Below are 14,849 nucleotides of genomic sequence, written 5' to 3' on the forward strand. Positions count from 1 at the left end.
GAGGGAGGAAGACGGCGGAGAAGACCGGGCCACCGCTGGCAAAAGAGCGGGCAAAAGAGCAGGAGATAGCGGAGAAGAAGGAAGAGATCCCCGAAGTCGGAAGAAGACCCCCAGACTTGCCTAATAAATTACTTTAAAAACCTGTCTAGTGTGTTTTTTTTATTGACACTTTTTTCCTAGGTGAATGGGTAGGGGTACGATTCACATAGGATGGGGGGCCGGGATCCGGGGGCCCCCCTTATTAAAGGGGGCTCATGGATTCCGATTAAGCCCCCCCCCGCCCACAGAGCCCGACAACCAACGGCCAGGGTTGTCAGGAAGAGGCCCTTGGGGACAAGGTACTTTGGGTTGGGGGAGGCCGCAGGGCACCCCAAAGCACCCACCCCCCCCCATGTTGAGGGCATTCGGCCTGGTACAGTTCAGGAGGGGGTGGGCTCGCTCGTCCCCACCCCTTTTCCTGACTGGCCGGACTGCGTGCTCGGATAAGGATTTGGGGGGACCCCCATGCCGTTTTTTCAGTGTAGGAGGTTCCCCTTAAAAATCCATAACAGACCCAAGGGCCTGATATGCTCTTGGAGGGGGAACCCATGCCGTTTTTTTATTTAAAATTTGGCGCGGAGTTCCCCCTCAAGATCATCTGAGCACAAGTCGCATACCAAAGTCGGATCATGCAAGACTGTGATCCGACTTCACTGGGCTGAAGTCGGACCAAAGTAGTACAGGGAGCATTTTCAAAGTCGGACCGACTTGTGTTGGACCAGTTAAGACAGCATCCATAGGGAAACATTGATTTTCACACGTCATGAAAAAGGGCTTGCCACCAAGAGCTGTGATCCGTTTACTGAAAACCTCCTATATACATGAAGAATCCAGACTCATGGAGACCTAGGGATTGCATACTGTTAGAAGACTTGAATCAACTTAAACAGCAACAATAAGCAAATTTCTGTTTTGTTTAGAGGAGATGCCAGTAATGCACTAGTCCTTTCTCACTGGTCCACATGCATTACATATAATTGTTTTTCCATGACCGCAGCTGGCTGGCATTTCTGAGCTCTCTGGAAAGGAAAATCCAGCCAACTCAACAGCCGGGGAGGATCAGGCATCTGGGCAGAAAACTGACCTGTAAAATTGCAAGGCACATCCCTTGTTAGAAGCAATTGGTATCTAAGCACTTGGCAGGTGTTTTCTGAAATGTTTTGGCATAGAATAGCAATAAAAGCTGTCTTTATACCCAAGATCCCTGTGAAATTGCCATCGGTTTAACGCTTTAGTCTCTAACTAAAAGGTCATCATTTTAACATCAGGTTCACTGACTTCATCCATTGGCTCTGAAAGGCGGCTATCTCGCAAAGTAATCCAAGCAATAAATTGACAGTTAAATTGCCATTTTTTTGAGCTAGATTTATTTGCAATCTACTTGTACACCATCACACTTTCGTTCTTGGAGTTTTTTTCTTTGTAATAGGGGAAAACTTTGGTTGATTAAGGTATTTATTATTTTTTGCTTAGTTTACTTTTTTAAATCTCAGGTCCAGTTTATCGTATTGGATAATAGCAGTCTGTAAGATGTTATGATTTATATTTTCTGTGCAGCTTAAAGTGATACGAAGGCCTTTTTTTCACACATGCGGATCCCGGGAGGATCCGTTTTTGGACATCCGCTTGCTCAGCAGGAATCGCTCCGTTGATCACCGCTGAGCCGGCGGATGACTAGTCTGTCTCTGCACACTGTGCAGAAACGGACCGGTCAGATCTCCGCTTTTCTCAATGGGGGGATCGGATGAAAACAGACCGTCTGTCCGTTTTCATCCGATCCGCAGACGGATGGAAAAATAGGGTTTTCGGAGCATAGAGGAGACTGTCAGCGGATGTTCATCCGCTATCCCATAGGGATACATGTATGTCATTTTTTTCATCCAAAAACGGATGGATGAAAAATGAACATACGGTCCACCCGTGTGAAAGGGGCCTAAATCCTATATTTTTTTTGTTTTGTTTTTCTATAAAAGTAACAAACATGTTATACTTACCTGCTCTGTGCAGTGGATTTGCACAGAGCAGCACAGATCCTCCTTATCTCAGGGTTCCTCTTCAGCTCTCCTGGTCCCTCCCTCCTGATGAGTGCCCCTATAGCAAACAGCTTGCTGTGGGGGCACCCATGCCGAGCTGCAGCTCTGTGTGTCCATTCTGACATGGAGCTGTGGCCCAGGAGCAAATGGTGCCGCACTGCTGTCTCCGCTAATGAGGAGGGGAGTCCCAGGCAGCCGAGACACTCCTACAACATTGCTGGATAGAGCTGAGGCTCAGGTAAGTATGAGGGGGGCTGCTGTACACAGAAGACTTTTTAAGATAAAGAAAACTTCTGCCTCAAGTAGCAACATTGGAGTAATTGAGGATGGCAGTTTAACTCTTTTTGGACTATTATTTTTATATATATATATATATATATATATATATATATATATATATATATATATATATATATATATATATATATATATATATATATATATATATATATATATATACACACACACACACACACACACACACACACACACACACACACACACACACACACACTACTAGGACCCCATACCCTACTTTACATACGTCCGAAAATCTCATATATTTGTGTGCTGTGTGTGTAGATTAAACTCTGCATTAGCGACCTCTACAAAGTTTCTGTGTGTAGCTATTAATGAAGTAAGGATAATGTGTAAATTAGACTTCATGGTGTACTTGGCAGGCTATGCTGATTACATTGCTCTCCTCTGTCTGTACAGTCATTGCTCAACACATTTGCACTTTGTTCTTCTTTTCAAATTAAGTGCTCAGGTCCCATAGATGCCTATGGGGATCACCTGACTACCCAACACAATTCTTTTACATTTTTCAGTAAATACGATCCCTTTTTTTAGTGACTGTTTTTGTGTTTCCTCCTTTTTCTACCAGGTACGCAAAAATTCACATCCCTATTATTGCTTCAGTATCAGAACACCAGCCGACAACATGGGTTTCTTTTTTCTTTGACCTTCACATATTAGTCTGTACTTTTCCAGCAGGGCTGTGGTTCTGCATAAAAAATATCAACGATGAGCGAGTATTTGGTAAGAACCGTCAGCAATTAAATTTCATCTGCATGCTTTGAATGTTGCCATTTTGTGTTATATTTTTTCTTTGGTATTTGTGGTGTAATTGTGTTATGAGACGCAAAATGAGATCCTGCTTTATTCTGGTCATGCTTTGCTACTTGTGCTCAGATAATGGGCCATCGTTCAGTCGGGAAAACCTCCAGTTGTACGCTATTACTTGGTAGTCTGTGTGAGACACCATATGTTCTAGAATACATTTCATTAGGTAGATTATGACTCTTAAGATGAGGGAGAAGCTGGCCGGCACTGGCATTGCCAGAATGGCTGGTAGAGTTCCTGTAGGCTATTTAGCTCAATTCTCTTCTGCTTAAAAGGTAAACTTTAGGTAATTTTAATACATGTTGTACCTTTTTTAACAGCAATTATTTTTTATTTTACATGTTTGTTAGCTTATTTTTAAGATAGTAATTCATATGGATTAACAGGTTCTCCTAGTGGTCTTCTGTAGGCAATCCTACTCTGTTATGCTAGCCATATTATAGGTAGTTTGTTTTTTTTTTTGTTTTTTTTGCTTTTTTTTTTCCACCAGCAGCCTGGAACAGGTTCCTCCATCCATGGTATTAATTTTGATTGCATAATAAGTAATGTATGTTCCTTGCTAAAGAAAATTATTTTTTTTTATCAAGTTGCTATGGGTAAAGTTCCACATTAATGCTGAGACAGAAAATCTATTGGCCACTAGACTGATAATTATACTGAGAGAGAAGTAGTGCAACACAAACACCCAGCAGGAAGTAGTGAAGCCCCCAACCCCTTTACGTACTGTATATCTTTGCAATGTTGGAAATATAATGCAATCTGTGTATATATAAATAATATGTAAAATGGAACTCGGTTATGAATAGGAGGGAGAAAAGTTTGCATCTCCTGAAAGTTTATTCTTTATCCATGTTACTATTCTTTACTCTCACTTCTTGTGGGATCTCTGAGACCCGAAGGGAGCAAAAGATCTGCAGTTTAGCTGCAGGCAGCAAAACAATGATTAAGAGCAAAAGGTCAGACCTTTGTTCAGATTTTTATTGCCATTTTTGTTAACACTGACATTTCCCCTTATTTTTGACCCAGTAATTTCAGAGGGAACATGGCAATTAATGACGAGGCTCCATGCACACTGGGTTTAAAAAAAGTTCCCTTGGCAGAAAAAAAACGCTCATAGAGAATTTTTATGTACAGGGTTTAGACAAGTTTTTAGGAGAGTTTTTTGCTTTTTTTTTTTTTTTTCTGCCACAAAGCTCCAATCAAACACAAACCAGTAGGGTTTTTTTATCCCTGCCGCTAAAAGTTGAGCTTAAAATCTGCCTGTAGAAGCAGCTTTATCTTATGTGTCCATGCACATTAGGATGATTACAGGCATAACACAAAACTCCTGTAGTAGCAGCGATTTTTAAGCCAGTGTGCATGGAGCCTAACAGATTTCAATCTTTCCTCACAGTAGCATTGGATGCTAGTCAAGTGTGCTGCATGCAAATGTGCTTGCAAGGAACTTTCTTATAGGTGACTTGCCTGGGGTGGAAAGAAAACCACTGCATCCTTTCTACAGTATTAATGTGGTGTTAGCCTCCTGGTTGTGCTGTGTGGCTGGGATGTAGAAATCTCAAGACTTTTTTAAAGGTTAAACAGCTCACTTGCATCTTTTTCATCTGCATATACAGATGGCTTTAAATGAGAAATTCGGGATTAAAATCTATCTCTCTCTCTATTATTAACCTAGGTGGATGCAGCGTTGATCTGATGCTGCATCTGTTCCCCGTCATCTCTGCAGTGAGCTCTGATCCATCAAACACCACTGACTGCTTTGCTCTGAGCGGAGGCGAGAGCCGTGACTGTCAGTTACCAGCTCTCTGTTCTGCCCCTCCAACGCTCTCTGGAATGCAGGACTAGGGAAGGGGTGGGAGTGGCTGCCTCAGTCTCACAGCGGCTTGCTGAGAGGCTTGGCAAGCTGCCAGTCCAGGCATCTGGATGTATCCCGACTATAAAATCAGGATCGATCCAGTACCTGGACCCACTGAGTAATGACAGCAGACTTTAGCCCACTGTCGGCTGAAAACGGGTCACAGGAGTGCAGAATGTACTGCACTCCTGTGTACCCTTGAAGTATGGCCAAAAAAGCTTTGGCCATACTTCTTTTTAAAGTAACTTCAACAATAATTTATCCCAGAGAAGGGGACATTAAACGATTTCCTGACATATTGAGCTGTACAGTGATGTTAGGGGTGTGTAGTCTTTTTTAACTGGAATGCAGCTAGAACCTTATTCTGGTTAAATTCTTAAACATGTATTGGAAGGATGGTCAAAAAACACCAGCTTGACATGTCTGCCCTAATGAATCCCAATAACAAAGAGTTTTTGAAGTTACAGTTCCCTTCGTGAGTGCTTCATGTGGATTCTTTAAAAAAAAAAAATACAAATAAATGACGTTTAGTACGCACCATATTGTGCATTTTTACACTTTTGATTTGATATGAGCTTTGAAAGTCCCTTTCTGCAAACATACCAATGTTGATTGGATATGTAAGCTTTGCAAATGCCTTCCTGTGAGCAATCCAACATTTGTTTTCTGGAAGCTTGCAACATATATTGCTTTTTATTTTGAGCCATTACAAAGCAGGGCACTCATATTCAACAAGGAACAGTACAATTTTATGGCTTTTCTTTGGCATCAATTTAAGTACCTGGCTTGTTCAAGTTAACGTTTGCTTTGCCTGACATGCCAGAGCAAATTATTTGAACTGCTCCTCTGACAATCAGCGGTTATTGGCTTTAGTTAGCAGAGCATCCTCTCTACGCTGTAGTATTGTGTATAGCTGAGATTTATGTTGTATTAGTTCTGCAATGGTTATGTACCTTATAAATTATTAGGTGTTATAAACTGTAAGTAAATCACATATAGTGTGTCAGATTTTCCTAATTGACAGAATGACTAAGTGATCTCAAATTTCTCTTCACAGTTGCCCTTTATGCAATTAGTGCTGTTTATTTTGCTGGAGTGATGGTTCGTTTGATGTTGACATTGACTCCTGTAGTCTGCATGCTGTCTGCTATTGCTTTCTCCAATGTCTTTGAGCATTATCTTGGTGATGATATGAAAAGGGAGAACCCACCAATAGAGGACAGCAGTGATGAAGATGGAAAGAGTTCTGGCAATCTATATGACAAGGTAAAATTACCACATTTTATTTTCCTTTTTGTTATGAAGAATTTTCTTTGACAGCATAGAAACCTGGGAACACATTAATTATTGGAAAGCATTTTTTTAATGTAACTTTTGTTTAGATCTGGGGTGCTCAACCTTTTGAAGAGTGCGTGGGCCACTTAAGTGATTTGGTAACCGGTGGCGGGCCACAATGAAATGAAATGGTTCAGAATTTTGAATTCTTTATTTTGAATAATGACGTTTTTAAACCACAATCAGGGTTCCTTATTTTACATGGGACCATTTCAGGTTGGATGGTTACCCACTGTTTAATCACAAAAAGTGGATGACACTAGTGTGATCAGTGACTGTTTACTTTTTACAAGCACTCTGTCTATTTCAGTGATTGGAGAAGGAGAATTGAGAGGATCAATTCCTGTATATGCCATTCCTCCTGTCCAATTTTAAAACCGAATATACCAGGTAGATCGCATGGGCTCCCTGGAGCATGAAGCAGGGTCGCCATTGTGACCCCATGACGCTACACCAGTGGTTGTGGGGGTGTGGTAAAAACGCATCTTAACTGTGGGATTTTACTGCTTCCCCAAACTGCAAATGTAAACGAACCCTTACTGTCCTGAGCCTCCTATACCCTGTTTACCCTCAGCACAGTGCACCTGTGGCTTTCCTGCGAGTTAGCTATGCTTTGCCATAGACTTCTAATATATCTTGTGGGTGTGGTGCGCTTTCAGAAAGTGCACTAAACCTGCCGTATATAATAGGAGTCTATGGCTCAGTGCAGCTAAATCCGCAGGAAAGCTGCTGGTGCACTGTGCTCCACCCAGGGTGTGGGTGAACTGCAGTACATCAGTGTGAAAGCAGCCCAATAGTTAACCCTTTTATAGATGCTAATATGCCCATTGCTATGAGCTTTATGCCCAGTGTATGCGTCTTATACACTGACCTGAAGACCTCTTTTCCTCTTGCAGCGGCTGCTGCTGGGATCTCTCTCCAGACTACTAGAAGGGATAAGAGGCAGAGTGCACTTGGTATCTCCGCCTGGGAGTCGTGTCTGCAAAGGAAGCGTTGGCTTATGTGGCTCTTGCTCCCTCCGCCTCCCTCCACTGCCAGCACTGGTTCACTGCACTCTGATGCTCTGGGATGGGGGGTCAGCAAGCACAGATCACGATGAATGGTTTGCCGACCCCGAGAATTTGCTTCCCTTGTCTATTTTTACATTTTTTTATTAATCATATTAGGTTTGCGGTCGCAGGCCACATCAGTCAGCTCCGCGGCCATGGGTTGAGCACCACTGGTTTACGTGGATATCTGTCTAGATTTACATAAGACAAAAGTGGCCTGTTGAGAAATTTCATGTTTCTAAAGGGAGGTAAAAAGCTTGCTGATAAAGAAAAAATATATATACAACAAGGCCAAAAATGTATTATATTAAAAATGAATTGGTCCTGGGCATGCAACATACAAAAAGTTCATACAGCGCTAAAGGACGCTGCATCTGTTACTGCAGTAAAAAATACATTTAAACCAGCTTGCTCCACATGATTTTAAGTTGCAGTAAACATGGAAATCCGCTTTAAGAGAAATTCCACCATAACCACTTCAGCCCCGGAAGATTTGGCTGCTCAATGACCAGGCCACTTTTTTGCAATACTGCACTGCGTCGCTTAACTGCCAATTGCGCGGACGTGCGACGTTGTACCTAAACATAATTGAAGTTTTTTCCCACAAATAGAGCTTTCTTTTGGTGGTATTTTATCATCTATGCGGTTTTTATTTTTTGCACTATAAACAAAAGAGCGACAATTTTGAAAAAAAAAAAGCACAATATTTTGTCCTTTTTTTGCTATAATAAATATCCCCAATTTTTTTTTTTTTTTTTCTTTTTTAAAGCATGTTTTTCCTTAGTTTAGGCCGATAAGTATTCTTCTACATATTTTTGGTAATATCACAATAAGCGTATATTGATTGGTTTTCACAAAAAAACATAGCATCTACAAAATAGGGGAAAGATTTATGGCATTTTTATTATTATTATTATTATTATTATTATGATTTTTTTTTTTTTTCTAGTAATAGCGGTGATCTGCGTTGTGTGGTTTTTTTTTTTTTTTTTTTTTTTTTTTTTTTTTTATTATCGGGACTGCGACATTATGGCAGACAGATCGGACACTTTTGACACATTTTTGGGACCATTGGCATTTATACAGCAATCGGTGCTATAAAAATGCACCGATTACTGTGTAAATGTCACTGGCAGGAAAGGGGTTAACACTATGGGGTGATCACAGGGTTAACTGTGCTCCCTAGGGAGTGGTTCTAACTGGGGTGGGAGGAGACTGACTGGGTGAGGAGACTGATTGCTCTCGTCACCCTTGAGAGCACGGAGATCTTTGTTTACATTGACAGATCTCCGTTCTGTCTGTGTGGAGCGATCGTGCGTGCCGGGGGGGGTCATCAGGACCGCTGGGCAAGTACATCGGCTAGTGGGCAAAAGGCGAACCGACGTACAGTTACATTGGTTTGCCCAGGGGAGCCAACCTGCCACAGTACAACTGCAGCGGCTGGTCGGGAAGGGGTTAAACATCTGTCGCTGAAACAGGTGTACAGATTGAAAGATTTTACCCCTACTCTTGTTCCGATAAAAACTGTAACTGTTTAGATTTTCTATAACCGTCTGTCCTGATGACAATGGTCACCAGGAGAAAACATTTTTAATATCCCCCAGCTTAGACAAACAAAACAAATGTGGGACAGAGGTTTTAAAAATGAAAGCTAAAAAAGTGTTTTCTGCTTTAAATATAACTTTCAGGCCCATTCTTGCCGATAGTGTTGCATTAACGCACGTGCATGTCACTAGCACAGCCTATTCAATAGAGCCCCAGCGCACCACAACACATTTTCCTGGCGCCTTCATGGCAGCACACTATGGGTTGTGACTCCGCCCCCACAACCTGACAGGATTGGTCTAGCTATAAAAGTTGAAGAGAGATGACCCCCACCATTCTCTTTTTTTATCCTCACCTGACAAGATGGTTGGACATCGCAGAGCATCTTACCGCATCACCCCAGCAGGTTCAAGCCTCTCCTGTTTGGAAGTCCCTCCTGTACAGTCTCTAAAGGAGCTTCTATGGAGGGAGCCCCCACTCTGGTGGTCTCAGGGGCAGCAACATGGATCATCTGGCACAGAGTAAGCTTTAAAGAAGCTTCAGTATTGCAGTGGTCTCCACTTCTAATTCCCCTTTCTCCTGTAAGTTATTTTTACCTATCTTTTTGTTTCTGGAATTTCTTGTATTCTTCTTCTGGACTCTGTAGTCCCACAGCGTTCTGATGGCCGCCGGCGCGTCTCGTCCCGCATTGCGCATGCGTGGGGAAGTCAGATGGGGACAGCCTACATTTTTGCCAGCTCCCAACATGGCGCCGGAGCCGTCGCGACACTTCTGCGCGTGCGCGGAGCGTCATTTTTGGCGCGACGGCGGCGGTCTTTTTAAAAAAGGGCTCTACCTGTTAAAAAACAGAAGTTTGGTATTCTGCTCGTTTTTGCCTGCTCTTCTTTGCATCCCGGAACAGAACAGAACAGAATTTCTCTCTGGAAGCTGGTAAGTCCTTATTATCCTTCCTGATCCATCGTTACAAGGGTTTTTAAAAAAAAAAAAAAAAAAAGAGAGAGAAAAAACTTTAAAAAAAAAAAAAAAAAAAAAAAAGGATATGTTTGTATGTATGTGTGTATGTGTCTCTATACCTAGATGGAAGTGGTGACAATGATGTGTGTGTATGTATGTATGTATGTATATATATATATATATATATATATCTTCCTCTTTGACCCATTCCAGACCTCTTTTATTCCTGCCTGCCTACCTTCTACCTCTCTGCTCATGGAGACCACTGCCCAAGCAGACCACCCACGTCCAGTAAGGTAAGAGGCTGTCCGTATGGTAATTATTGAAGAGAGAGAAAAAAAGAGAGCACATCTGCTGACAAGACCCCTTCTATCAGTCCTTCCAGGTCGGAATCAAGACGCAAGGAGAGATCAAGCCATGCCTCAAGCAGAAGATCCCGCAGAAGCAGATCACGCTCCTCATCTCGTCACAGGCACTCACGTCGTAGCCATTCCCGTCATGGTCACTCACGCCACAGTCATTCTCGACGTAGCCAGTCTCATCATAGAAGGTCACCTTCACCACATCGCAAGCAAACCCAGCACACTCGTCCCGCAGCCAATTGCTGCTGGGTATGTGGCGCTACTGCTTTGCCAGATAAATTAGTATGTCGCTCGTGCTTCAATGAAGCTACGAAGGATAGAGAATCAGACGTCAGAGAAGTAACTGACCTGATTCGGGAATCAGTCAGAGAATCTATTATGGAGTCAACTGCATCCCTGCCGACCAGGTCAGACCCAGGTACTTCCATGGCTCCTCCTCGCTCAGCGATCGAGGCAGGGGCAGAAGAATCTCCTTCAGAGAACGAAGATCCAGAAGTACCAACAGGTTTTGACTTCACCTTGGTCGAACCCTTTGCAAAATCTGTCAAAGAGGCCATAGGTTGGGAAGAATCCGAGGAAATACCTCAGAAAACGCGGAAATATTTTCCGAACCTGAAGAGGGATCCAGAAACCTTCCCCTTCATTGAGGAGCTGAATGATCTGATTAAAGATGAATGGGAAAGATCCGACAAGAGGCCTAACTTAAACAATAGACTTGCAAAGATGTATCCTTTAAGAGAACCTAACGTTACCTCCTTAATTAATGCCCCGGTTGTGGATGCCTCTTTGATGCGTCTGGCAAGGCATGTCACCCTACCCATTGAAGATGCTGTCTCCTTTCGCGAACTCAAAAAAGCCTACTCCACAGCAGGAGGCGCTTGCAGACCAGCAGTCACCACAGCAGCGGTTGGTAGAGCCATTACAGGCTGGACTGTCAACATTGAAAAATCTCTTCAGGGAGAGATAGACTTGGAGAAGGTAATTTCGTCCCTACAGGAACTTAAATTAGCAGGCGATTTTATCGCAGAAGCCTCCGTGGACATTATTAGATGCTCAGCCCGGGCAATGTTGGCCTCGGTGATGGCAAGACGAGCTCTGTGGCTAAAACCATGGGTAGCCGACGCAGCATCGAAAACAAATTGGTGTAGAATTCCCTATGATGGTTCCAATCTCTTCGGCTCCAAATTAGATACAGCAATTTCTAAGGTGACTGGAGGAAAATCGGGGCTCATTCCCTCTGACAGAAGACCCAAGAGACCAAGAGGCCCTGCTTATAAAGGTAACCTTCCCGAAAGGTACAGAGAAGCCAAAACCTACAGACCAGGCAGAGAGTTTAAGAGAAACTGGAAGAACACACAGTCTTCCTTCCTGAGGATGCGAAAAACCAAGGCCACCCCTTCTACCGAGCAACAGAAGTCCTTTTGAAGGTACGCCCGCCCATCCTCCAAGGGTGGGCGCCAGATTAAAGAAATTCATACAAATATGGTCAGAAAACATCAAGGACCATTGGACCATTTCTACAATCAAGTACGGTCACAGGTGGAGATTCCTGAACGAGATCCCCAGGAACCACTTTCTGCCAACCAAACTCCCGGCTTCCCCAGACAAGAAAAGAATCCTTCTGAGATACACAATGGAACTAAAACAAAAGGAGGCAATTTTGGAAGTTCCACTAGGTCAAAAAGGCAGAGGTTTTTACTCCCCTCTGTTTTTGGTAAAAAAGAAAACGGGGGATTTACGGCCAGTACTGGACCTAAAGAGACTAAACAAAAATATCAAGTTAGAAACCTTCAAGATGGAAAGCCTACAGTCCATACTACTAGCAGTGAATCTAGGAGATTGGATGCTGTCCATAGACTTATCAGATGCCACATCCCAATACATCCTGCTTTTCAAAGATTTCTCCGCTTTTCAATCAAACACCACTTCCAGTTCCAATGCCTACCCTTCGGCATCTCATCAGCTCCCAGGACCTTCACCAAAGTTCTCCTGCCTCTCATCACATACCTCAGAGAAAAAGGTCTAAGAGTACATCATTATCTGGACGATATACTTCTTCTAGCAGAAAGTCGCCAGGTCTTGATACAACACCGAGAGATCCTATTATCAACTCTGCAAAAGTTTGGTTGGCTGGTGAACTGGCAGAAGAGCAAGCTTCAGCCCACTCAGAAGATGATTTTTTTAGGTGCGGAACTAGACACCATCCTGAACAGAGTACAGCTTCCTCAGGAGAAAATCATGCCTCTGATTCAGGAAATTCAGAGGCTAATCTCGGTTACACATTTGCCAGCCAGAGTATGTATGAGTATCCTGGGTTCCATGTCTGCAACTCTGCCCATGATCCAGTGGTCTCAATGGCACACAAGAATCTTCCAGAATTCCTTTCTGAGGCAGTGGGATGGAGTATCAATGCTTCAGAGAATCTACATACACAGGTATGTGAAACAATCAATGTGGTGGTGGACACGACCCAGAAATCTCAAGAGATACAAACCTCTAGTTTCTCCACAGCCAGAGGTGGTCACCTCAGATGCCAGCCAGCTAGGATGGGGAGCTCATTACCAGAATCTAGCTGCCCAAGGGCAGTGGAAGTTTCAGGCCCATGGGATAGTATCCAATATATTAGAGCTCAGAGCGGCTTTTCAGGCACTTCTGGTCTTCACTCCATACCTGGTGGGGAAGAATGTCGTAATTCGAATGGACAACAAAGTCGCGGTAGCGTATATCCAGAGGCAAGGGGGTACGAGGAGTCGCACTTTGATGCAGAAGGTACGACCTATCATGGAGTGGGCTCAAGTGCACCTAATAGACCTGAAAGCGGTATATGTCCCAGCAGCTCAGAACATGCTGGCCGACTATTTGAGCAGGGAACTGCTCTCGAACAACGAGTGGTCATTGAGCCAACAGGCCTTTTCCCTTCTTTCGAGAACCTGGGGAACACCAGAAATCGACCTAGCAGCCACACCTGCGAACACCAAATGTCGGAGATTCCTGTCAAGAGCAGCCTTCCCATCGGTCGAGGGGATGGATTGTTTGACCCATCTGTGGAATTTCAAGCTGGGTTACATTTTTCCTCCAGTACCCTTAATTGTGAGTTTCCTATCCAGGCTTCGGAAATCATCAGCAACAGTAATAGCCATAATTCCCTTTTGGCCGAGGAGGCCGTGGTTCACAACGCTACTACAACTCAGCTTACAACAACCGCTTCCTCTCCCAGTAACATCGGATCTCCTGTCCCAGGGTCAATTTCTACACCCAGCTCCAGAAAAGTTACACTTGACAGCATGGAAATTGAAAGGACTCGGCTGTTAGAGCAGGGATGCTCGCAGGAGGTCATTTCTACTCTTCTACAAGCAAGAAGAAGCACCACCAACAAGACATACTCGCAAGTATGGAATAGGTTTTGTTCTCTGGCCCAACAAAGAAAATGGAACCCAGTATCACCAGAGACACCACAAGTTCTGGAATTCCTTCAGTTGGGTATTACCAAAGGCTTAAGCTCAAGTACTCTTAAAGTCCAGATTTCGGCTCTTTCAGCTAAAACAGGCATTAGATGGGCACTACATCCGCTAGTGATTCAGTTCATGAGGGCTTGCTTAAAAATCAGACCTCCAAAGAAACCCACTTTTCCAGCATGGAATCTCTCCACAGTACTCGATGCATTATCTAAACCTCCTTTTTGGCCAATTGAGTCAATCTCACTTTGGAACCTGACTTTGAAGGTAACCTTCCTTATCGCCATTACATCTGCGAAAAGAGTTTCAGAACTTAAAGCACTATTATTAACAGAACCTTACCTAGTCTTCTATCCCGATAGAGTGGTACTAAGACCCTCGGAACGTTTCACTCCCAAGGTATCATCTTCTTTTCATTATAATCAAGATATCAACCTTCCATCCTTTACTAATGACCAGGGTGAACCTCATGCATTGGATGTTAAAACTATCATTACCAGCTATTTGGAAGCTACAGCCTCTTTCAGAAAATCAGATACTCTTCTCATAATCCCTCACGGTCCTAGGAAGGGTTATCCAGCAACTTCCCGAACAATCGCATCCTGGCTGGTCAACACCATTAAGAAGGTATATTCATCTCAGCAGCTTCCCATCCCAGAAGACATCAGGGCACACTCAACCAGGGCAGTGGCAACTTCATGGGCAGCATACTGCAGAGTTTCACCGGAGACAATCTGTAAGGCAGCTACCTGGTCGTCAAGACATACATTTACTTCTCACTATAAGATTGACTCTGCGCATCTAACTACAGCGGACTTTGGCAGATCCATTATTACAGCCAATTCCACAGCTCTTTAGAATAATAAAACTTTAATTGCACCCTCCCGACTGGCGAGTTATTTCCCAGTGTGTGCTGCCATGAAGGCGTCAGGAAAAGGGAAAATTGTATACTCACCTTTCCGTAATTTTCCTTTCCTGACGCATCTTCATGGCAGCACACAGATTCCCACCCTGTCTTAAGATGATATATACAGAGAATGGTGGGGGTCATCTCTCTTCAACTTTTATAGCTAGACCAATCCTGTCAGGTTGTGGGGGCG

The 14,849-nt window shown here is 43.5% G+C and overlaps 1 protein-coding gene across 1 annotated transcript in view; it reads left to right on the plus strand.

The window, feature by feature from the left end:
• Window positions 1–14,849, plus strand: part of STT3B (STT3 oligosaccharyltransferase complex catalytic subunit B) — a 255,397-nt gene that overhangs the window by 196,172 nt on the left and 44,376 nt on the right. Inside the window, exons 9-10 of the mRNA XM_073630289.1 lie at window positions 2,959–3,113; window positions 6,107–6,315. Of these exons, the coding sequence (XP_073486390.1) occupies window positions 2,959–3,113; window positions 6,107–6,315 (364 nt within the window). The remainder of the gene's footprint in view (window positions 1–2,958; window positions 3,114–6,106; window positions 6,316–14,849) is intronic.

Source organism: Aquarana catesbeiana, linkage group LG05 (assembly GCF_042186555.1).
Source record: "Aquarana catesbeiana isolate 2022-GZ linkage group LG05, ASM4218655v1, whole genome shotgun sequence".
Classification (NCBI taxonomy): domain Eukaryota; kingdom Metazoa; phylum Chordata; class Amphibia; order Anura; family Ranidae; genus Aquarana; species Aquarana catesbeiana.